Here is a 24,256-nt window from a genome sequence, read left to right as displayed (position 1 = left end):
GTTCCTCATTCACCTGCAGCGTCTCACCTTAAATACTTATTCTTACGTAGCAGAAATGGGTAAAATGTCTCCTCCCTAAAGACCAAAGTCCGAGTTGAGTGAATAGTTTTCCTCCTGTGGTAAGTCTCCTCTGGTGCACAAAGTCGGCCAGACCTGTGGGACCCCCCCCGCTCCTCCCAGCCCCGTCCCGCCCTGAGTGACCTTTGGGATTTGACCTGTCACCGTCCTGCACTGCTTTGGCATGGCAGCAGCAAAAAACAGGGTTCCCACTTGACATGAGATAAGGACAAATGATGATATGGATGTCAATCGATAAACGTTCGCTTTTCTTGATGAGGTTCAAGACACAGATTCAACAAATTATGGAGAAATTCAAATGTGAAACTTTTTTAAGAAAGTGGGAACCTTGCACTCCGAGTTTTGCCTGTTCCTATCAGTTGCTCCAAAGCATCCCTGACTTGGTTTTGTTGCACCTGGTCTTTGGCTGTCCTCCATCCCAGCACCGTGTTTTGTCTTGTTTTGGGACTTGATTTGATTTATTTTCCCGTTAAAAGTGTAATAAATGTTCCCACCAATAGTGACACCTTCATACAAGTACATGCAATAGTCAACAAACACACAAATACAGTACATTGTCAATGACTAAGGTTTACAGAAGTACTATACCAACTTGTTTTAATGATTTCATTCAAAGCTTTTGAATTGTATGTGAAGAGGTGATATTTTTGCGCCTATTCTTACAAAATATTGAGTTTTTTACTTACTATACTATATCGACTCATCGTGCGAATAAATGATCAATATATATCGTCAGTTCATTTATTTGCATTTCCCCCCATTTTTCTCATACAATACTTAATTTCTTACTCAATGTATGTTGTGTATCATTGTATTTCATTCAACTGTCTTTTTTAAGCTAAGAGTTAGTTTCTGTGGCATTATAAGGTCTTCAATAATATCGTTTCCTGCCTCAATATATCAAACTTTAGATTTTGTTTTTGAGACAGGCTTAGCCGCACCATCAACCTCTTCTCTCGAACGCCGATTTAGATTGAAACAGTGCCAGTGCGAAAACGCCCTTTTGCTGTTTTTACAACTATTACTAATCCATGTGTGGGACTTTCCAGACAGGAGCTTTACAACTGTTGACATGGATTTTCATAGAAAGATGTATTATTACAGTGGTGACGTGTAGGGAATGACTGATTCATTTATTCTAAGTCTTCATAATTCGCCCAAGGAGCCAGATAGAGGAGAATTCCAAACATTTCATTCCAGAATCAGCATCAATATAGAATTATTCATCATTACTATTTGAGTTTAGTTTTTGGTTAACCTACGGCATGCCACAGTCACGTCCCAGTTTCGTCACACTGAAATGGCACCGCACTCACGTCACCGGTTTTGTGCATGTTTTGGCTTCATTTGAGCACGAGGCATGAGCTCCCTCTCAATTTGTGGTACTTTTTAAATAATCTGTGTTTACAAAATGTCTGGACAGCTGCCTACCTGTCTGCTCTGGAGGATAACGCAAGATAAATATGGATTAAAGAGATTAGACTTTGTGAAATTAGCTTGTCTTGGCTTGTGACGACATATCGGCTAATGTAAATGAAAACCACAGAGTACGACTAGTTGGTTCTCGACAGTAGAAAGTGGTTTTGGCCCTGTCTCAATTTGCACATTTGTTCCTAGCTTGGCTAAAAACAAAAACCCACGGTTGCTTAAAAATGTGCCAAACTTTTATTCCTGGTTACCCTAATTGTGTCACATTTTAGCCTTGTTTTGATCTCGACTTCTTGACACAATTTGATCTAGAAGTTAATCAATGTATTTTGATCAAATGGGTCAGAAAAATGTTTTGTAATTGCAAAATTCAAGGCAGTAATCAGATATCAAGCTTATGATCTCATTATGTGACAGGCGTACCCTATATCCCCATTCAATTTATCCAAAAACATCACAAAACTTGCAGATTAACAATACATATTTCACTCCCGTCTTAGATATTCAATACTTAATGTATAGGTAAGGGAGGGCATCTGACATACAGCAGTAACTAATCACTAATGTTTAGTATATGTGATCAGGTGGCAGCTGTCGGGACAATGATTACTGGAGTTTTCTTGTTTGTAAATTCTGCCCTGTCGTCGTTTCCAGGTCGGTCTCCCCCAGGACTGGCCAAGACTCCGCTCTCAGCTCTGGGTCTGAAGCCTCACAACCCGGCAGAGATCGTGCTCAACCAGACTGGAGCAGGTACGACTCACCTAAAACATGCACAATATCCTAAACCATCTCCACTTATGGTGCTCCTCATCAAAACCTGCCATACTTTCCTGCGTTAATGTTATCCAAGCAATGTTTTCACGTAAAAGTAATTAAGAAATAACATTTCTGGAAATAAGTATATTTGCTCTTGATTTGAGTGGGTAAGCTGAGAAAGAAACTAACAAGCACCTAGTGGCACTTGAAAAGAAAACATGACATTATAAACAATAAAACAGGGTTTTTGCAAACATGTTTATTCCACTGGCACTTTTTTTGCTTGTCAAGTCAAAATGATTCCAATTCATGTGAAATATTTTTATTTTGAGTAATGTTCATGATATCAAGACATCATTTTCTTGCAGCGCTCACTGAAGACTTTTGTGGAAGCTTTTCAGATATGGGCGAAACATCGTTTTTAAAACAGTTCAATTTAGATGACTACTTGAAAACCTTGAAAAAAATGTATGTGCTTTAAAGCAGTACTAAGTAACTTGAATCCCTTAATAAATTCTTCCCGTAGTCCCTGTGGGGTAATACAAGTGTTAAAGGGATGATTGGGGGGGTCTTTCATCTCCCCCTGGTGTCTCTGTCTAGAAAACCACAATTGCCACCGGGTCAGAGTCACCCATACACACTAATAGAATCACAAAGAAGAAGCTAACATGCTAACGGGCAAAGCTATCTGTGGGCTAACGCCACTTAAACAGTATTTACAGCCAAGTTTGAGTGAAAAAAATGATTTCCATTGTGTAATTGGATGCACAATATACCTCCCTCCCTTCGCCTTTTCTGTCAGTGTAGTATTTACTCTCACGGACAATTACTAGGTAAAAAAAATCACAACTTGCTACAATACCTGCAGTTGCGCTTATGGCCTCTAGGGGCAAGAGTTACTTAGGACTGCTTTAAACTGATCCGAAATACCTTCAATAGTTTATCTTTTTTTTTTTTTTTTTTTACATCTAAATGGAAACTGGAACAGTCTTTTCAAACATCTGAGCTTTATAATAATATAAACCGAGAAACACGAGCATGGCCTGTGTTTATATATTTTTTCTTCTGCAACTATTTCAATAATGCTGTGCAGACGATGAGGAGGATGAAGAAGGTAAGATGTTAGTGAAATCGGCCGCTCTCGTCTCCTCATAAACACAAACCATTGTCATTTTGTATCAAAATCACATCCGTATTTTTTAAAATCCAAGTTAGGGCTGCACAAAACATCATCAAATCATTCACTGCAAAATGAGCTGAAGAAGAAAGAAACCAAAATTTTGAAATATGGCTATTTAATATACCATGTTGTTCTCTCATCAAAATCAGACCTGGAGTTGTATTTTGACCCAATTGCGCATCTTTGAGTAATCTTTGAATCTTCTACTGTGTCTATTCTTTGCAGCAGCTCTCAAAAAGTTCCTCCTGAGGTCCTACATATCCAAGAAATGCTTTCCCCACTGCTCCACCTCTTGCTATGCTTCACCATTTCACCACAGAGTATAAACTGTCGCCATAGCTTCCTTCCCCCTCTGCTGTCGCATCTATGAGCAGGACACTACACCCATTAAGATATTTTTCATTGAGTCTCAATAGTTTTTTTGGTTGTTTTTTGTACATTTCTTAATAAGTGTTAACTCTTTGTTTCCATGGCAGCCCCAAGGAGTTACGTGGAGTCCGTGGCCCGCTCGGCCGAAGCAGCAGGACCGGATCCCCCCTCATCTCCTCGAAGTGTCAGCCCCCCGGTGGAGATGACTGGCGCTGCTGTGGCCAAAGCACCGAGCGCCAGCCCATCGGACGAGAGCCTCAGCAAACTCCTGTCGGTCGGCCAATCAGAGGAGAGAGTTAGCAAACCCACGCCCGTCGTCCAATCGGAGGAGAGTATCTTCAAACCTCAGCTCGTGAGCCAATCAGAGGAGAGTGCGACCGGAGTCAGAAGCGCCACTTCTCCTTTAGGGGGCAGCACGCACATGCTGAACCCTCCTCTGTCCAGCAGCAGCCCCGTGCAGAGCTCCCACGGGTGAGTCCAGATCCACAACATGAAGGTGCTCTCCAAAGATGACCTTTACTTGGTTAATGAGAATTTTTTTTTAGGTTTTTAGGCGAGATATGGTAGGTTTTTGTCTAGTTTTATTCCTTAACATTTTAGTAAGAACTAGTTGGAGACTAGAGCGAGAGACTAGGTCCCTGTACCCCTGTAATACTGCACTAGGTGACCAAATTAAGGCCCCTGAGAGAGAATATGATTGATGACATATCGTGCACGAATGCATCTAAAAAAACGTAATTTAAAGGTTGTGATTATCTGCACAGCTGATGACAGTCGTCTTCTCGTTTCGCAGGGAGCATCCGTCAGTCGAGAGCGGCGTCAGCACTCCGTCCCAGCCCACTACCGACTCCGGCTTCCGCTCCCAAACCGCAGAGAGCTCCTACCGGACGCCTACCCCCAACCATACCCCTGCCTACACCCCCACGTACCCGGGCACCCCTGCAGCCCTGTACCTCCACCAGAGCACTGCCACCACCCCTTACCTCAACCAGAGCACACCTGCCTCCCCATACCCGAACCAGAGCACACCTGCCTCCCCATACCTGAATCAGAGCACACCTGCCTCCACATACCTGAATCAGAGCACACCTGCCTCCCCATACCCGAACCAGAGCACACCTGCCTCCACATACCCCAACCAGAGCACATCTGCCTCCCCATACCCGAACCAGAGCATACCTGTCTCCCCATACCCGAACCAGAGCATACCTGCCTCCACATACCCGAACCAGAGCACACCTGCCTCCCCATACCCGAACCAGAGCATACCTGCCTCCCAATATCTGAACCAGAGCATACCTGCCTCCCAATATCTGAACCAGAGCACCCCCACCCCGCCCTACCTGGACTCCCGCTCCTCCCCGGGACCCTCCTTCCTGGGCACCGCGCCCCCTCCTCTCTCCTACATGGGACAAAACACCATTCTGGGCGTGTATTCGGACCCGGCCCCCTCTAATCTGGAAACGTATCCTGCTCCTATCAACCAAGGGAGCCCCCAGTCCTTCCCCAGGATGGTCCCGGCCGTGCATCCCCTCCTCCAGGTGGGGCAGGCCAACGGTTTCGACGTGGGCGCGGGCGGGAGTCCCGTGTTCGTGCGCAGGCTCTCGCAGGGGAGCCAGCGGAGCCCCGTGCTGACCAGGCAGGGGTCGTTCGGGCAGGGCGGGCAGGGGAGCCCCATCCTCAGCCGGCAGGGGTCACTGGGACACCCCCTACAGAGCAGCCCCGTGATGGGACGGCATCCTTCCTTTTCTCAGGTGAGATTTGATTCCGCTGAGATTTGCTTTGGTGAAGACAAGCTCAGGTCTAAACACTAACATTTCTGACCAGACATTTGCATCATCCTCTCAAATCTAGCTTTTTGGGGGCCTGTAAACAAAACTTTAAAGAAACAGGTCCCAGGAGTGAAAGATTTCAAAACGGTGTTGGCTCCATTGTTACAGCTTATCCACAAGCTCTCCTAATCTAAACAAAGACTGCTTTAGTGTTTTGAAAAATCTGTTGACCTTACCGCAAAATCAACCACAGTGACAAAGATAGAGCCACTGCAGACATTATTGTTCCATTCTGTCTGTGCTTTAGAGCTCATGGGAACAGTCCAGTGAGAGTTAGTTACAATTAACCACATTAAAGCCACACTGCCTAACATTTCACCTGATGAATAGAATAAAATGCAAGCACTTATTCTTGTCAGACATGGCTGTAATTTTACTGGGGGCGGGACGTCTCCACCTCGTCTCCATGGAGATGTCGACAAAAGGCAGCCAAATGTGAGATTTAAACAGGTTAGGTGTCGAGCTCATCATTCGGAGCAGGTTTTGTAGTTCAAAATGTTGCGCAGTGTGCCTTTAAATACATTTAGGGTATTTGACCTGCCAAGTAAAATAACCTACCACTGGGATAAGTAAAAACAAAACAGACAAACAAAAAACATGTCATTCCAAGTAAATTCAGATTTACTGTCCTTTTATGTGCAATGGGATTTTTTTTTCTTCATTTAAAGGGATTAGATGCAGGTTGGTCATTTTATGCTCACTTCTGCCACCTCAGGTCTTATGCGTAACTGCAGCTTCTATATTAAGCTCGTGCATGACGGCACTTCGGACCTGAAGTAACAACTTTTTGAGTGACGGTGCCGGATTTTAGAGGAACATGTAGGGGAGGAAAATACTTAGTTTTAACCTTTTCAAACTCTATATAGTCTCTTTAATGCAAAAATGCCTTTTTGTTTTAGCTTGTTTTTTGAATGGATAAGCCTTTCTAGATCTATAGATGGACAAATTCATTGTTATATTTTTTTAAGGGACAACAAATATAAATAATAAAAATTAGAACAGAATATAAAACATGAACATTGTCATCATGCTGGTGGTTGATAAAGTGAAACTGATACAGAGGTTAATGCACTTAATTCAAGAACATTTTTACTTATTTCTACATGACATTTTACTGTGCACCTGTCTTTTGTAAAAGAAAAAAAAAGTATTGTATTCTCATGGCGCAGTATTGTATTGTTCACAGTGTTTATATTGACAATAGATAACTCTCCATTTGTCCGTGGATATAAAAGAGTGACTATTTGTCTGTCGATATAAAAGAGTGACCGTTTGTCCGTGGATATAAAAGAGTGACCGTTTGTCTGTGGATATAAAAGAGTGACCGTTTGTCCGTGGATATAAAAGAGTGACCGTTTGTCTGTCAATATAAAAGAGTGACCGTTTGTCTGTGGATATAAAAGAGTGACCGTTTGTCCGTGGATATAAAAGAGTGACCGTTTGTCTGTCAATATAAAAGAGTGACCGTTTGTCCATGGATATAAAAGAGTGACCGTTTGTCCGTGGATATAAAAGAGTGACCGTTTGTCCTTGGTTAACCCTTGTGTCGCCTTCGTGGGTCTTTTTGACCCGCTGTCATGTTCCGGGCATTTGGATGCAAGGTGACACAAGGGGGCGCCCTTCCAACCTTCTCAGTGTAAATGTGAGTTGACTTTCTTCAGAGTGAGACTTTAGGTCAGACACCATGAGAGACAGTAACATGAGGCTAAATACAGTGAGCTCTTTGTTTGCAGTAAAAAGTCAGAGGCCTCATTGCTCTTCAATCACAGACTGAGAAGTGAAGAAGGAAGTCATGGAGCTTCTGCTTTAGACCGAACTTCAGACTTCTGCTGCATGTAGGGGTCATATTACATCATATCAAATATTGTAATCTGTAAAGCACTTTGTGGTACCTTTCGGTATGAAAAGCACTTTATAAATAAAGATTGATTGATTGATAATAAATCTGTAGTAAAAGTGTAAAATATGGAAATAATTATTACAATTACAAAAATAAAATTATTTGAAAATCATGTATCTAATCAAAAAAATAGTTTTATTTACTCTCATTCTAAAAAAAATAAAATAAAAAACAAACCCTAACCATTTGTATCAGCTGTAAAGTCATGTGTGTCCCAGTTCCTCTGAGTCATGGTGGGTCATGTGGACCATGACAGATGTGGACAGGACTGTGGTAGATCTACTTTTACTTTGGAGAAAATAGTTACTATAGTAACTGTTGAAGAAATGAACCTCATGAGCTTCTTCTGTAACATCTGTCCACATCAGTCCTGCTGCACCACGACTCAGAAGAACTGGGACAAACATGACTTTACAGCAGATATGAATAGTTAGGTTGTTTTTTTTTAGAATGAGAGTAAATAAAAAACAAACCTTTTTTTTTAATTTGATACAGCATTTTTGTAATTGTAATTATTTTCCATATATTATGTTTATACTACAGAGTTTTAGAATATGATCAATCAATCAATCAAACTTCATTTATAAAGCGCTTTGCATAACGAAAGGTATCACAAAGTGCTTTACAGATTACAACATTTGATATTATGTAATACGACCCCAACACGCAGCAGAAGTCTGAAGTTTTGTCTAAAGCAGAAGCTCCATGACTTCCTTCTTCACTTCTCAGTCTGTGACTGAAGAGCAATGAGGCCTCAGCCTTTTTTACTGGAAACAAAGAGCTCACTGTATTTAGCCTCATGTTACTGTCACTCATGGTGTCTGACCTAAAGTCTAACTCTGAAGAAAGTCAACTCACATTCACACTGAGAAGGTTGGAAGGGCGCCCCCTTGTGTCACCTTGCATCCAAATGCCCGGAACATGACAGCGGGTCAAAAAGACCCGCGAAGGCGACACAAGGGATATAAAAGAGTGACCGTGGATATAAAAGAGTGACCGTTTGTCCTTGGATATAAAAGAGTGACCGTGGATATAAAAGAGTGACCGTTTGTCTGTCGATATAAAAGAGTGACCGTTTGTCCGTGGATATAAAAGAGTGACCGTTTGTCTGTGGATATAAAAGAGTGACCGTTTGTCTGTGGATATAAAAGAGTGACCGTTTGTCCGTGGATATAAAAGAGTGACCGTGGATATAAAAGAGTGACCGTTTGTCCTTGGATATAAAAGAGTGACCGTGGATATAAAAGAGTGACTGTTTGTCTGTCGATATAAAAGAGTGACCGTTTGTCCGTGGATATAAAAGAGTGACCGTTTGTCTGTGGATATAAAAGAGTGACCGTTTGTCCGTGGATATAAAAGAGTGACCGTGGATATAAAAGAGTGACCGTTTGTCCTTGGATATAAAAGAGTGACCGTGGATATAAAAGAGTGACCGTTTGTCTGTCGATATAAAAGAGTGACCGTTTGTCTGTCGATATAAAAGAGTGACTGTTTGTCCGTGGATATAAAAGAGTGACCGTTTGTCTGTCGATATAAAAGAGTGACCGTTTGTCCGTGGATATAAAAGAGTGACCGTTTGTCTGTCGATATAAAAGAGTCACCGTTTGTCTATCGATATAAAAGAGTGACCGTTTGTCCGTGGATATAAAAGAGTGACCGTTTGTCTGTCGATATAAAAGAGTGACCGTTTGTCTGTCGATATAAAAGAGTGACCGTTTGTCCGTGGATATAAAAGAGTGACCGTTTGTCCGTGGATATAAAAGAGTGACCGTTTGTCTGTCGATATAAAAGAGTGACCGTTTGTCCGTGGATATAAAAGAGTGACCGTTTGTCCGTGGATATAAAAGAGTGACCGTTTGTCTGTCGATATAAAAGAGTGACCGTTTGTCCGTGGATATAAAAGAGTGACCGTTTGTCTGTCGATATAAAAGAGTGACCGTTTGTCCGTGGATATAAAAGAGTGACCGTTTGTCTGTCGATATAAAAGAGTCACCGTTTGTCTATCGATATAAAAGAGTGACCGTTTGTCCGTGGATATAAAAGAGTGACCGTTTGTCTGTCGATATAAAAGAGTGACCGTTTGTCCGTGGATATAAAAAGTGACCATTTACCTGTGGACTGCCTGATAAGTGTCGCTCGTTCCCAGGTGTCTCAGCGAAGCCCGAGCCTGGACCGCCACCCCCTGCACAGCGGCTACACCACGCCGGACGCCGATCGCCACGGCAACCTGTCCCGACAGAGCAGCTCCTCGGGGTACCACGGCCCCCCCACGCCCTGCTTCCCCCTATCCCCCGCCGGGCCGCAGGACGGCGGGTTCCGACAGGCCAGTCCCTCCCCGGGGCTCCAGCCTCAGCTCCCGGAGAAGAGACGCATGTCGAGCGGAGACCGACCACCCGGCGCCGTGTCCTACAGCACGCTGAACGGGAGGGGCCCGGCCGGGGGGGCGCCGGCAGGGGCCGCAGGGGGGTACTTCCACACGCTGTCGGACTTCTCCAGGTTTCACATGTTTGGTAAGGAACTCATGGATTACGGGGATTAATAAAGTTTAACCACAAACTTAACCTTAACCGTGTTTTATGGGGTTTTGTCGACGACCAGCCAGTTTCATTGACAAATACTGGCATGTTTGGTATCCACGTGTAGCACAAAAGGCGACCGAGATGACGCTGTAATCCAAATAAAGTCATTTCCTTTGTGGGAGACAGCAGTGGCTAAAGACAGGAGAATCATACACAAACATGTGCATACGAGGACCTGTTTTCATTCCACTCTTGCAACAACATCTCCACTTTCGTACCTCCAACAGACTCCACACTTTACAGACTTGGACTATTATGAAGTCTATTTCAGAGGGAGGTTTCAATATCTAATCCTTATCCTGATTTATTGAGCTTTGAACCTAAAAACAAGACAAAATTTGAATTTTTGCAGCTTATTTAAAATCTACTGTAAATAAGATCCAAAATCCCCTTTTATTAATAGTAACTAATACATCAACAAACTATCCATTATTTAGACATTGCCATTTTTATGCATAATGATGCCTAATTTTTGCATTTTTCCTTAAATGTATGTCAGTAATCCACAGTAAAAGTGTCACATGGATATCTCTCACACAAACTCCTCACCAGACCAGGCCTCTGTGTTTCAGTCTACGTTTTATAGACACTATTGCAAATTATAAAGCTTAAAAGATCAATGCTCATGATTTTGAACTTCAGTTATACAGGAAATGTTCACGTTAAAGGAACAGGCCACCGTTTTTACATACTGAGATCTGTTCTTACCTGAGCTTAGACGAGTTCATGTGTACCTGTCTGGTCTTCACGCGTGCCCTCAGTCATGTAAACACAGCACAGATGGGGTTTGCCTTTAGCCTCTCGTTCTCTCCACTATAGCTCCAAACCAGGTGAAGATAGAAGCTACCAAGCTCTTCCACGTTTTCCCGATTTAAATACGGTTACACAATAAAGTATAATTACAAAAAATTAAACAATGTGGATTTTCTAAGTGGATAAAAAGGGGAACCATATTGTAAGGCGTAATAATACCAGGAGTAGATCAGCATCTGCGCAGTATTATCTTCACTTTCTTCACCTCGTTTAGAGCTATTGAGGAGAGGAGGAGAGGCTAAATGCTAACGCCCTCTGTGTTTACGTGACTGAGGGCACGCGTGAAGACCAGACAGGTACACATGAACTCGTCTAAGCTCAGGTAAGAACATATCTCAGTATGGAAAAACAGTGGCCTGTTCCTTTAAACTAATCATCATCCACTTTCCGTCCACGCATCTTTGTCCACAGAGTTCTGGCAAAAGCCCCGCCCCTTAGTTACTGTTGCTAGCTCTGTCAAGCGCACTTAATGGCGGAGAAGTACCAGTTAGTGACTCATTTTCTTCCAGATCGAGGCAAAATGGAGTTACAATGTGCAGTGGAGGAATATATTCAAAATATACAACGATAGAGACACTACAACTATGAGACTATGGGACAATGTCCAGCAATGGCGGCTCATGAAACTCTTGGCAAACGGCAAGACGGACGGTAAACCAGTCTGACCTTGGCTGACAAGCTGTTAAGAACTGCTCCTGTTTTGTTTTCTGAGGTGTGATTGGATAATATCCGTTTGGGGGATGGGCTTTGCGAATGGTCATTTGTTTCTAGCATTTTGCGAAGTGTCAAAGAGAGATTTATTTTTACATACCTCTTACATTATATTTTAGCTCGCTGATGTAGTGTTCTCCCTCTCCTGTAGATGGCAGCCCCGAGAGCCGACTGAACGTGAAGTTTGTCCAGGACACCACCAAGTTCTGGTACAAACCGGACATCTCCAGAGACCAGGGTAAGTCCTGACTGTCATTATGAGGCCGGTCAGATGAATGGCTCCATTGTCTCCTAAACTGAACCCGGATGCATAGTTAAACCTGGAGAGTGTCACCGGGCGCCGCTCTGTGTTCCCCGTCCTCGGCTCGGACGCCATCTTGGATTATCTCATCGTAAACACATGGCCCTCTCCGCGGTGACATCACCCTCTGTGGGGTTTCAGACACATGGGCTGCGTTAGGAAACATGTGCTCCGCTGTTCAGACATTTATCTCTGTGTCTCTGAAAGACTAAAGGCTTTGAACGGAACCGATAAAAGTCACGTCAGGAGAGAATTACAACCAGGATGTTTCTCATATCGTTAGTTTGGGTATTTTGACCTGACTTGAACTGTAAAACCCTCGTTCCCAAAGTTGGCCACATCATTCACATGAAAATAGGTTTTTACATTCTGAGCAACAATGTGGAGCATTGAGCTGAGCATCCGCGCAGTAATATCTTCACTTTACTTTGTCTATTAAAATAGACTAATCTATTTTTTCTCGATTCAGAGATAATTAGTGGTTTATGAAACACTCTCCTTTCTGATTAACTCCTCTCTCCTCCTCTCTCACCTCCTCTCTCTCCTCCTCTCTCCTCTCTCTCCTCCTCTCTCCCCTCCTCTCTCCTCTCTCACCTCCTCCTCCTCCTCTCACCTCCTCTCTCCTCTCTCACCTCCTCTCTCCCCCTCTCTCCTCTCTCTCCTCCTCTCTCCTCTCTCCTCTCTCTCCTCCTCTCTCCTCTCTCTCCTCTCTCTCCTCCTCTCTCCTCCTCTCTCCTCTCTCTCCTCCTCTCTCCTCTCTCTCCTCTCTCTCCTCCTCTCTCCTCTCTCTCCTCCTCTCTCCTCTCTCTCCTCCTCTCTCCTCTCTCTCCTCTCTCCTCCTCTCTCCTCTCTCTCCTCTCTCTCCTCCTCTCTCCTCTCTCACCTCCTCTCTCCTCCTTTCTCCTCCTCTCTCCTCTCTCTCCTCCTCTCTCCTCTCTCCTCTCTCACCTCCTCTCTCCTCCTTTCTCCTCCTCTCTCCTCTCTCTCCTCTCTCTCCTCCTCTCTCTCTCCTCTCTCTCCTCTCTCTCCTCCTCTCTCCTCCTCTCTCCTCTCTCTCCTCTCTCTCCTCCTCTCTCCTCTCTTCTCCTTTCTCCTCCTCTCTCTCCTCCTCTCTCCTCTCTCTCCTCCTCTCTCCTCTCTCACCTCCTCTCTCCTCCTCTCTGGACGGACAATAACGTTATGTTATGTGAAGAGGCAAATGCCTAAATATATTAGTTTCAAGTCAATTTCCAAGGCTCTTGGACTTTGTACTTGCTATATGCTCTTTAGTACCATTGTTGTAATATACATTTTTATTGTAATGATTCGGGGTTCACAGTTTTTCCGTTTTTGGTACTCAGTGTGTTAAAACACGCTTCGTCTGAAGAACCTACTGAACATGAATGTCCTGTATAAGTCAGACCTATGCCCCCTGCTGTCACTGTTCACCACTGACACATTTTTCAGTTTAAGAAACATCACACTCAGGATTGGAGACAATACATTTGGTAAAGATCTGCAGACTCATGAGCCACTGTTTCTGTGTCAGCCATCAGTCTGCTGCGGGAGCGTGAGCCCGGGGCCTTCGTCATCCGCGACAGCCACTCGTTCAAAGGCGCGTACGGATTGGCCATGAAGGTGGCCTCGCCGCCGCCGACACTCAACCCCACCAAGAAAGGTACGTCGCTCTCACACGCGTCGCTGTCTTTAGGGGGCGGAGCCGCACGGCGAGGTCATAAACGCTGGTGCTTTTGTCGTCGCAGGAGACCTGAGCAATGAGCTGGTGAGGCACTTCCTGATCGAGAGCAGCCCCAAAGGAGTGAAGCTCAAAGGCTGCCCCAACGAGCCCTACTTCGGTACGTCTCAACACGCAACAGTTTATATGTCTGTGTCATCGCCGTGACCAGTGTACGGTCTAGACTAGTCTCTAACTAGTCTCCAGGTCGGTGAGATTACCCCTTTGTATGCGTACAATCAGGCACAGCTGTCTCCGCAACTCTCTAAAGCAGGAGTGCCTAAACTTTTTGTCTCCCAGTGCCAAAATGAAAAGGTGCTAGTGGGTCGTGGGCCAAATACGGCGATGTCAAGTGTGAAACACATATAACTGCAAATAATAATAGTTACCTTATTTGTCTTTTTTTTCCCGGTATATTTTTGCATTTGAGTCTATCTACGCAAATAACATGCTACATTAAAACAAATGTTAACTATGGCAAAATCCTAGTTTTAGATGAACAAAATCAACAGTTGTAGCAATATAGTGCAAAATGTCAACAACACAGTTTTACAGTCGCCGACCAACAGGGACTTTACCTTATTCATTTGTTAACTCAAAGAAAATGCCACATTTGATCATTTTGTCAAGTGTCAGTTCAGCATTAATTCTTTTATAAGTAAATTTTGAACATGTGCCTTTGTTGATGTCAACAACCTAACCACCTAAGTTGATGCTACAACACCAAGACACCAGAACAGGGTTTCCTTAACTTTGCGAAAGGAGTGAAATAGCGCCCCCAATTTGACGTTGGTGGCCAAAAAGTGTACTGCATCCATATTTGGCATTGGGAATGAATGGGAGAATTAGCCAGATGGGGGCAACAAAATTGTTCCGGCTGGCCATATTTGGCCCACGGGCCCCGGTTTGGGCACCCCTGCACTAAAGTTTCAATCCTCGTTTCCATTCTTCAAGCTGAGCATTAAGCCCTGCAGTCAGAATGTGGCCTCTAAATCTGACTCTTCTGTTTCCTCAGGTTGTCTGTCTGCTCTGGTTTACCAACACGCCATCACCCCCCTGGCCCTGCCCTGCAAACTGCTCATACCCACCTCAGGTATGGACCTACTGCCTACAGGCTCTGCATCTGTGGTCAAATACTGCCCCTCGGTGGTGAAACCCGGGGATTACACAAATAGGAAAGATAGTAGCGCAACAGTTCCTTTGAAAACAGCCGTAACTATTAGTTTGAATCGATCATTTCTGTCTAAACACAAAAGAAGACGATGCAGTTATGAGGGTAAGACACTCATGGGAAAATGTTGTATGGTTTTAAAGCCAGATTTGTGTGTTTGTCTCAAAACAAAGAAATAGTCTTGTTCCTGACAAATGTTTATGATTTTGCAGAAGGATTTGTTGATAATTTTGTAATTCCTTGTCTGTTGACAAACAAGGCAACATTTTGACTTCATACAGATTATATCAGTGAAAGTCATTTTTCAAGTAATAAACAAGATCGCGTTGGCGTTTTGGAAATGAAGAAAATCAGCCCTCCATGACACAAACTTGCCTACGACTGATCTACAGCAAAAGTTTCGAATTGATATCTCTAAATTTAGTTTAAAAAAAATAAGTTTCCCTATTTACCTGCAGCGTCTTATGATCCTAATAATGCCAGTAATCTGCAGCAAATGTTTGATATCTATAAAATATACTTTACTTTCCCGTCACCTACTACTTTGATTTGTTAGTTCCACCCACATCCTTCGTCATAAATGATTTGTCGTTTTTTTTGTGTAGATTTGATCGAGGAAGTCCCGGACGCCGCCGCACCCAGCGCCGTCACCAACCAGCTCAAACAAGGAGCAGGTACGGCTTCACAAAACACCATGACTTACATAATCACACTGTGTGGAGCTTTGACACCGAGGTGGTAACGTCCATTTGTCCTTGACCCCAGTGCAAAGAGCCCCTGACGACTCCCATGGTAAACCCCGTGCCTGTGCTTCATGTGGAATGTGCATCTGTAATAAAGTCCCTGTTAACTCAGTCTCTGTTTGTTAAATGTGGAATGAAAAGTGCATGAAAATAACGACTGTATGTGCATGAACAGGTCTGACTGTAGGACCGGCTCGGAGAATGCAGCTCAAATGAAAACATACTTGTTCCTAATGTATATGTAAAAAAGGATATGCAGCTCAACAGTGACCTCTACAGGCCAAAGCAAGAACATCCTGGGCTTGATCGGGCGAGGCCTTGGTTCTCCCTGTGTCTTTGTAGGTTTCCTCTTAGTGTTGAGTTTCCCATGTCACTGAAAATATGTATTAGGTGTCCCAGGCCAGGAGAGATCCTTAAAAATAGATTCTGAAATCTGAAATTTTCTGGTTAAATAAAAGTCAAACAAAACAGATGCACCAATGCAGCTTTTTTGCTTCCAATACCAATACTGAGGCTTTGAGTGTCGACCAATAACACAAGACTTTCTTAAAGAGGCTAGATGCAAGTTGGTCATTTTTATACTCACTGCTGCCACCTCAGGTCTTGCGTGAAACTGCAGGTTCTATATTAAGCTCGTGCATGACGCACTTCGGACCCGAATTAACAACCTTTTGAGTGACAGTGCAGGATTTTAGAGGCAGTTGTGGTGAATTAGGACATGGCTGGAACATGTAGGAGGAGGATAATACTTTTAAATTTAAATTTTAAAAACATTTTTAAACTCTGTATAGTCCCTTTAAAAGTGGCTGCGATGACTGAAAGAGGGTCATTTTTTTCTCCATCCAGAGATCACTGAAGTATTTTATTGAACTGTACTGGAAAAAAACATTAAAACAGGATCACCAAACTTTTCTCCACTACATTTCTTGACTGCATGATAAGTAGTAAAGTAAAGTATGTTTGTGGAGTTTAAACTTACTCAGCGAGGTTCAGAGCTTCTAACATGTTCATATTCACTGAGATTTAGGTGGAAGTTTTGTTTTGAAAATGATGAGAGCCCAAACAAGTATCCTTTAGTATCAGATATTTGTAATTGATACACGATCCTGTGCTTTTCCCAGTATCGGCTCCAATATCTGATACCAATACTGGATCAGTGAATCCCTTTATAACATGTATTGATCAAAAACAAGTAGTATTTAACCCCTTAGCCCCCACCTGAACAGAGCACATTTTCCCCAGTTCGGCTTTACCTAAATCTAAAAGCTTCTTGGAAAAAAAAAGCCAAAATGGTGATAAAAGCTAGAAGAAAAGCGCGAACAAAACAACAAAAATGCGATGAAAATGGAACGAACATACAGCAAACATGTGACCAAAAAAAGACGTAAAACATGACAAAAAAGCCAAAAAAAGCCAAAAATGTGACAAAGAAAGGAAAAAAAAGCAACAAAAAAGCAACAAAATGTGACCAAAAAAAAGACTTAAACCATGACAAAAAAGCCCCCAAAAAATGGCCAAAAATGTGACAAAAAAAGGGGGAAAAAAGCAACAAAAAAGCAACAAAATGTGACAAAAAAGAAGACGTAAAACATGACAAAAAAGCAAAAAAAAATTGCCAAAAGTGTGACAAAAAAAGGAAAAAAAAGCGACAAAAAGCAACAAAATGTGACAAAAAAAGACATAAAACATGACAAAAAAAATTACCAAAAATGTGACAAAAAAGGGACAAATAAACAAAAAACTAAAAAAGCGATGAGAAATAACGTTAGAAAGTGACAACAACATGGCAAAAACGCGAGCAAAACGATCAGTTTAGATCAGTTCTGTAGGTCATAGCTTTCAAATGAGGCTCTAAACTGTCCAATCAAGAAGCTTCTAGATTTGGGTAATGCCAAACTAGAGAAAATGCACTCCATTCAGGTGGGTGACCTGCAGGACGCATGGACGGTTATTCTCCACAGATGCATTTTGGGTTCATTCTTCAAAAACGACTCTGAGCAAACTCTTCTTTCTGCTTGGCTCAGTTTACTCATATATATATATATATTTGGTGTTGTTATATCTTATCTCTGTGTTTTTCAGCGTGTAACGTGTTGTACATAAACTCGGTGGAGATGGAGTCGCTCACCGGCCCTCAGGCTGTGGCCAAAGCCATCTCTGAGACACTGGCCTCCACGGCGCCCTCTGCTGCCACTGTGGTGCACTTCAAGGTGACGACGCAGGGCATCACGCTCACAGACAACCAGCGCAAGTAAGACCCGACTCCAAAGTTACAGATGGGTTTCACTGAGGGGGAGTAAATCCACAACGTTTGGCTGTTTTTCAGGGTTTTCTTCCGGCGGCACTATCCCAATAACACTGTGACGTTCTGCGACACTGACCCTCAGGACAGAAAGTGAGCAACACAGTGAGCAAAAGAATATAAAGACAAAAACTAAACAATAACTGTATAATTATTGTCATTACAGATGGAACAAACCTGATGGGGGCTCAGCCAAGTGAGTAACCGACATTTATCTATAGATTTATTTGGGAAATTGTAACTCCTAAAGCCATTTTCTCAAAATGCATTTTTCTCACATTGTGGCAACATCATCTTCCTTTAAAGTGATAGTCTGTAAGATCATGAAATGAGGAGAAAGAGAAGTAAACAATCAAGTTTCTCCCTAACTAAATGATAAAGCTTCCTCCCCTTCCTTCCTTGATTAGACCTGGCAGCTCGTCTCATTGGTCAAAGTGATGGCGCCGGGGATTCTGATTAGCAAAGGAAGGGACTTTATTAAAAATATCTAATCTTAAAGGGGCTAGGTTGCAAGTTAGCCATGTTATACTCACTACTGCCGCCTCAGGTCATACGTGTAACTGCAGCTTCTATATTAAGCTCGTGCATGACACCTTTCTGAGTGACAGTGCAGGATTTTAGAGGCAGTTGTGGTGAACAGGTCTGAGCTCATTCTACATTAGGACATGGCTGGAACATGTAGGGGGAGGAAAATGCATAAGTTTAACATTCTTAAAATTGAATTATAGTCTCTTTAATATTACTTAAGTTACATCAAATAGTTTGCCCACACGATCAACAAAACGCCAACTATTAGATTTGTAAACCATTTAAAGTTACAGAATATCACTTTAAAGTTGTAAACCTACAGACACCACATTGTTTTGTCTTGCTTGAAACAACACTTTTTCCAAAGGATTTGTAAATGTTCCGAGCCAAGTTATTGAGGTTTAAACCCCGACAATATCAGAATCTTGACTTTAGAAAAATATCTTTATACTTTGACAAAATAAAACATTACATTTAAACCTGGCTCCACCCATTGTTTGTTTTCTTCCCGCCACAAATAGATTTAGATTTATTTGTCATGCAGGTCAACACACAGTCAACAATGAGATGAGACAAACCTGTCAACACATTTATCATTTCAAAAATTCAGTCAATATAGTCAAATATACACAATTTTGGCTATTTTCTTGCATAAAATGACTCCTGTATTTTTTTTCTTACTTTTTCTGCAGGTATACTGGTATAAATGCATCAAATTGATGTCTCTAAATACAGTTTTCTTCTGTGTCTTGCAAGGATAAGATAAATGTAATGTCCTTTGCAGAAAACCGATTCTTTATTACTTCAAACAGAAATGCAAATGATTCAAATACTTTGTTAGTATTTTCTTTAATGCTCCTTGAAGCGTTTAAAAAGTCCTCTGTGAACTGATTTCAAAAACATAATTCCCAAATCTAGTCATTATGAGCAAAGTCTTGATAAAAAAAATACAGAATCTGGCTGAAACCCTGAATATGTTTTTGTTTCTCAGGTTGTTCGGCTTCGTGGCGCGTAAACAGGGCAGCTCGACGGACAACGTGAGCCACCTGTTCGCCGAGTTGGACGCCGCGCAGCCCGCCGGCGCCATCGTCAGCTTCGTGTCCAAAATGATCGCCGCGCAAAAGAGATGAGGGCTCAGTGGACACCCCTGACGAGTCCCCCCCCCCCCCTCGCTCCGAGCAACACGAAAAACTAAACGCTAACTTCCTCCTCGGCCCGCGACCCTGGTTTCTGGGGACGGGTTTCTCCGAGCGCCACTTTATCTTCTTCCTCGCTTCCTGCTTTGAAGACTTTTTTCTCGGGACATTTTCAGCAAAGAAGCGGGACTGTTTGTTGGACGGGTTTCAGGGTGGACCGGCGGAAGTGGACGGAAGGCGCGGCGCAGACTGACTTGGGACACGAAGGGACGGTGATTTGTGCACGTGGTTGTTTTTATTTTGAAAAAGACAAAGTCAAGTTGTGGGATCTTTAAAAAAAAAAAAAAAAAAAACAGGGCTTGTAAAAAAAAAAAACTATCGGACTTTCGGATGGCCAACCAAAGATGTAAAAGTAGTGGAGGAGTGCACTGTGAGGCGGGTCAGGGGCGGCGATATGGCTGCTCTGTCAGAATTACTGTTCTCCGCACGGCAGGAGTGACGTCTACAAGAGCTACAATGACTTATCACCTTTATCATGCTTTACGAGTTGTCTTGACTACATTTTTAACTAGTTTCAAGACATTTCTGATTGGTTTCCATTGGTTTCTTTGTGACTCTTCACCCTCTTTCCATGTGCGGATGCCAAAGTGCCATTATGTGTTTGGCGGTGCTAGGAAAGGTCGTTGGCGTAGATTGTCCCAGGGTGGAATGAGTAACACCAGTGCTTTTGCCATCTCACAACAAAACTAAGGCATGGGCTTACTTAACTCATTGACTGCCAATGACGTCTATAGACGCCAATTAGGTTTTTCAATGGGAACAGCTTCAGCAAAGCCTTGAGCATGTCTGGTGTTAAAATCTTAGTTGTGCTGCCTAATGCTGCCACCTAGTGACTCAATAAAAGAACTACAAGTTATTTTATTGAGTCACTAGGTGACAGCATTGCTCTTTCGTTTTCTCAGCTTTTTGGTCAGAAAACAGCATTTTGGGTGATTTCACCTATTTTCTACGGACGATTACTAAAGAATGGAAAGAGGCACAAACACACTTTTTTTTAGATGAAAGAAGAGAGTCTAATCTTTCTTTTGGTGGGTTTTGTGTTGACATAGACCTAGACCTAAATTTTCTGTGGGTCTTGAAAAAACATTAAAAATTCTGAAAACCCTCTGGCAGTGGGGAGCTCTCTGATTTGAAAATGGCAGGCAATGAGTTAAGTATTCATCCATCCATCTTCTTCCACTTGTCCGTTGCCGGGTCGTGGGGGCTTGAGCTGCCCAAATCACACTGCACCAGCCCCTTATGACTCCTCCTGCATGTGGTGGGTCCACAGGAGGACGGCCTCATGGTTCTAACCGGCCTGTTGGTCTCTCATAAAGGGCTTCTGACCCGTCACCTATAGGACTTGAGACCCAACCAGGGGCACGAAGCCCCCGACAACAGAGCTCCAGGATCATTCGGGTTCTCAAACCCCTCCACCATGTTAAGGTGGTGGTTCTAGGAGGGGACTTAAGTATTCAAAGAGCCTGATAGTTCTCAAAATGTTTCACGCCAATTACCACTTAAATATATTTGAGTGATACTTACAAGTAGGCTTGGATCAAGAGCAAATCAGTCAAACCCAGGTTTATAGAAGGTCCTAAAATCGATCTAAACAGGACCAAATTATATCTGAAATGACTGTAAACCATGTCTAAGACAAAAATACCTTCTTAAAGGGGCGATATTAAGTAAAATCGACCTTTTTAGCACTTTTTTTTTACCAGGTTCCAATGTTGTTCCGTCATCAAAAACATGTCAAAGTCTTTGAATAAACCGTTTTAGACAAATCCTAACCAACTAAATGTACGACGGTGATCAAGATAAGTTCGAAAAAAGTGAAAAATAACCTTATTTATATGAATCTCCAATTAAAATGAATCAAAGAGGAGCATCTAAAGAAGCCCACAGAAAGATCCGATTCTTTCAGAAAATACACATTTCTAATACAACTAGTTATAACTTTACAAGGCGAATGTGAGGCTGAACTTTGACATATTATGGATTATGTAATTATTCAAAGTGAATACTGTTTTCCGTATTTCAAATGAAACCAGTCCGAAAGGTCTTGAAACAGTTTGAATGATCTACATCTAAACGTAAGTAAATCCAGGTGGCTGTAGCTCTGCAGACGTGTTTTTGCCGTGTCTCGTTGCTGTAGGTCGAACTCCGCTCAGTCGCGAGCCGAGTGTTGTACATAAATATTGTAGGTTGCTTTATGAGTATAAGACTGAAACGTTACGTGCCTGACCTTTTTAAAATGATGCAAAGCCTGAAAAGGACTCAGAGACACAGGCTCAAATCTTCAATATGCAAACGGACAAAGGAAGAGACTGACCACGTCACTCTGGGTTGAAGCGGCAACACGGTGATAAGTGACCCTTTGTTAGGTCAGGAGGAATAAAGACTGAGAGTCAGAGTTGGTCATTTGAAAACAATCGTTTGTAAAGTGAGAGCTAAAATATGCATATACCTTGACTGAAATATGTGGAAAAGGTCTGGGCTTAACAAAGGGTCAAATGGTTCAAGCCGAAATCCAGATTTGTGCATTTTAAATGGACAACTACATAAAATATATGATTTAAATCAGTCTGCATTACTGTAAATGTCATTGCAAGATGTAAAACATTACAAATTATGTTTAATATTGTGAATAATTATTGTATGAGGGGCCTCTGTAGGATGTTTGGATCAAAAAGGGGGCGCCAAAGATCTGGACTTTTAGGAATAGCTACAATATTTTATCAATAGGATTAAGAGTTCATTGCAAAATAAGGGGAGACTCTGCAGGCATCTAAGGGCCAGGCCCAGTCGACTGAAGAACAGTGTCATCCACAAGGCCATCGGGAAGATGAACTCCCTGCCCTCAGTGGAACCACATTTTCCAAATTATGTTTTTCAATTATTGGAGTCCAATTTTTCCCCATAGATTTATATGGGAAACTAACTTCAAGGAGAAAGTAAGGCTAAGCTAGTTTGTTGTAAGACTAAAAAAATAATAATATCTATAATCTTAAAGCCGTACTAAGCAACGTGTTTACCTTAATAAATCCTTCCCGTAGTCCCTGTGATGGTAATACAAGTGTTTATGGGATGATTGGAGGGTCTTTCATCTCCCCCTGGTGTCTCTGGCCGGAAAACCATGTTTGCAACTTGACTGCCACCGGACCGGAGCCACCAATACACACTAATGGAATCACGAAGAAGGAGCCAACATGTTAACGGGCAATGCTAACTGCGGGCTAACGTCACTTTAAACAGTATTTACAGCCAAGTTTGAGTGAAAAAAAATATTTCCATTGTACAATTGGATGCACAATATCCCTCTGTCCCTTCGCCTTTCCTGTCAGCGTAGTATTTACTCTCCAAGACAATTAATAAGTTAAAGAATCGTAAAATGCTACGACACCTGCAGTCGCGCTTATGGCCTCTAGGGGCAAGAGTTACTTAGTACTGCTTTAAACAAAATAAAAGCAAGAGTCAAGTTTTAATCTGGCTCTATCCATTATTCGAATGTCATTGCTAAAATTATGAGCAATTCTAGCCATTTTACACATTTGTATGAAAACCTAAATTGAAAGAAAACTTGCAGGACATATGTCAGTAATCACCTCGAAATGTTCTTCACCTGCAGCGTCTCACCTTAAACTGGACTAAATTGAAAAAGCAAATGAAAAACAGAAATTGCAGCAGATTCTATACTTCTGTCCCGTTAAAATGCTTATATCTGGTTCTAGCCTTATGTCGTAACTAAAGTTGCCTCTAACTCCAGCGACCGCTTCCTCCAACCCCTTCGATGATCTGTATGTATGTCTGACCCTGTGTTATGATTTTGCATTGTTCGTCATTGTCCTCCACACTGCTCACTACTGTACCCGACCATGTAAAAGCCACACTACCCTTAAAGTAAGCTACTATATAAATATGCATATAATACGACGAAAATGAGACTGAAGGTATTTATTTCGTGCTTCGTCTGGCTCTATGTAACCTTTGTATACACGTATTGTAAAGTATACGCAAAGAGGCTATTTTGACGTACCATTCTTGGTTATTATCACTGATGTTTTGAATGTTTTTTTTTTTTCGTCACCTGCTTCGTTTCTCGGGGAGGCCTGTTGTTTTTTCGTTTTTAAAGAGGGGATATATATTTTTTATGAAAAGTTTGCTCTGAAGTTTATTTTTTAAAGTCGAACCGGCCGAAAAGATTATGTTTTTTTGTCTAATTGAAGCACTTAAATGTTGAAGTATTAGTCGTGACTTTCAAAACTTTTTCAATGCGGTAGGCGTTGCCCTCTAGTGGTAGGAATATGTCGTTGCAAAAACATACATGTAAGTGGGGGATTAAGATGCTTTTTAGTTCAAATAACACAGAGTAAAGTGAAGAAAAGGCGAGTTTGTGTCATTATTGTCAAAAATAATAAAAACGGCCAATGTCCAGTTTGTTTTTGTAGACTCTCAGTCGTTCCTGGAATTTTCCAAAACACAGCAAATATTTGAAAATACCGACCGGATCAGTGTTTAGATGATTGACTAAAAGGTTTTGTCATCATTTTAGTCAAAGTTGTCATTTTGATGACTAAAACTAAATTAAAAGTAGTTGATGAGACTGAAGCTATGACTAAAATCTAAAGATTTCATAGCTGACAAATGAAAACTGCATAAAAATTAAAAGCCAG

At 42.2% G+C, this 24,256-nt stretch overlaps 1 protein-coding gene across 13 annotated transcripts in view; it reads left to right on the top strand.

Annotated features, from left to right (window-relative positions):
• Positions 1–19,596, top strand: part of tns1b (tensin 1b) — a 256,725-nt gene extending 237,129 nt beyond the window's left edge. For 8 of the 13 annotated variants that reach the window (XM_079562808.1, XM_079562813.1, XM_079562803.1 and 5 more), the window contains 15 exons: positions 2,161–2,256; positions 3,356–3,376; positions 3,919–4,282; positions 4,605–5,565; positions 9,690–10,053; positions 11,798–11,884; positions 13,476–13,604; positions 13,690–13,782; positions 14,677–14,754; positions 15,438–15,506; positions 15,598–15,624; positions 17,658–17,826; positions 17,902–17,970; positions 18,044–18,073; positions 19,397–19,596. In XM_079562808.1, coding sequence (XP_079418934.1) covers positions 2,161–2,256; positions 3,356–3,376; positions 3,919–4,282; positions 4,605–5,565; positions 9,690–10,053; positions 11,798–11,884; positions 13,476–13,604; positions 13,690–13,782; positions 14,677–14,754; positions 15,438–15,506; positions 15,598–15,624; positions 17,658–17,826; positions 17,902–17,970; positions 18,044–18,073; positions 19,397–19,535 — 2,696 coding nt within the window. In that variant the 3' untranslated portion in view covers positions 19,536–19,596. The remainder of the gene's footprint in view (positions 1–2,160; positions 2,257–3,355; positions 3,377–3,918; positions 4,283–4,604; positions 5,566–9,689; positions 10,054–11,797; positions 11,885–13,475; positions 13,605–13,689; positions 13,783–14,676; positions 14,755–15,437; positions 15,507–15,597; positions 15,625–17,657; positions 17,827–17,901; positions 17,971–18,043; positions 18,074–19,396) is intronic. The other 5 variants (XM_079562814.1, XM_079562809.1, XM_079562806.1 and 2 more) reach the window with 2 other exon arrangements.
• The last annotated feature ends 4,660 nt before the right edge of the window (positions 19,597–24,256 follow it).

The sequence above is a fragment of the Gobius niger genome (assembly GCF_951799975.1).
Source record: "Gobius niger genome assembly, chromosome: 9".
NCBI lineage: Eukaryota > Metazoa > Chordata > Actinopteri > Gobiiformes > Gobiidae > Gobius > Gobius niger.
This window is presented reverse-complemented; position numbering and strand designations above follow the sequence as displayed.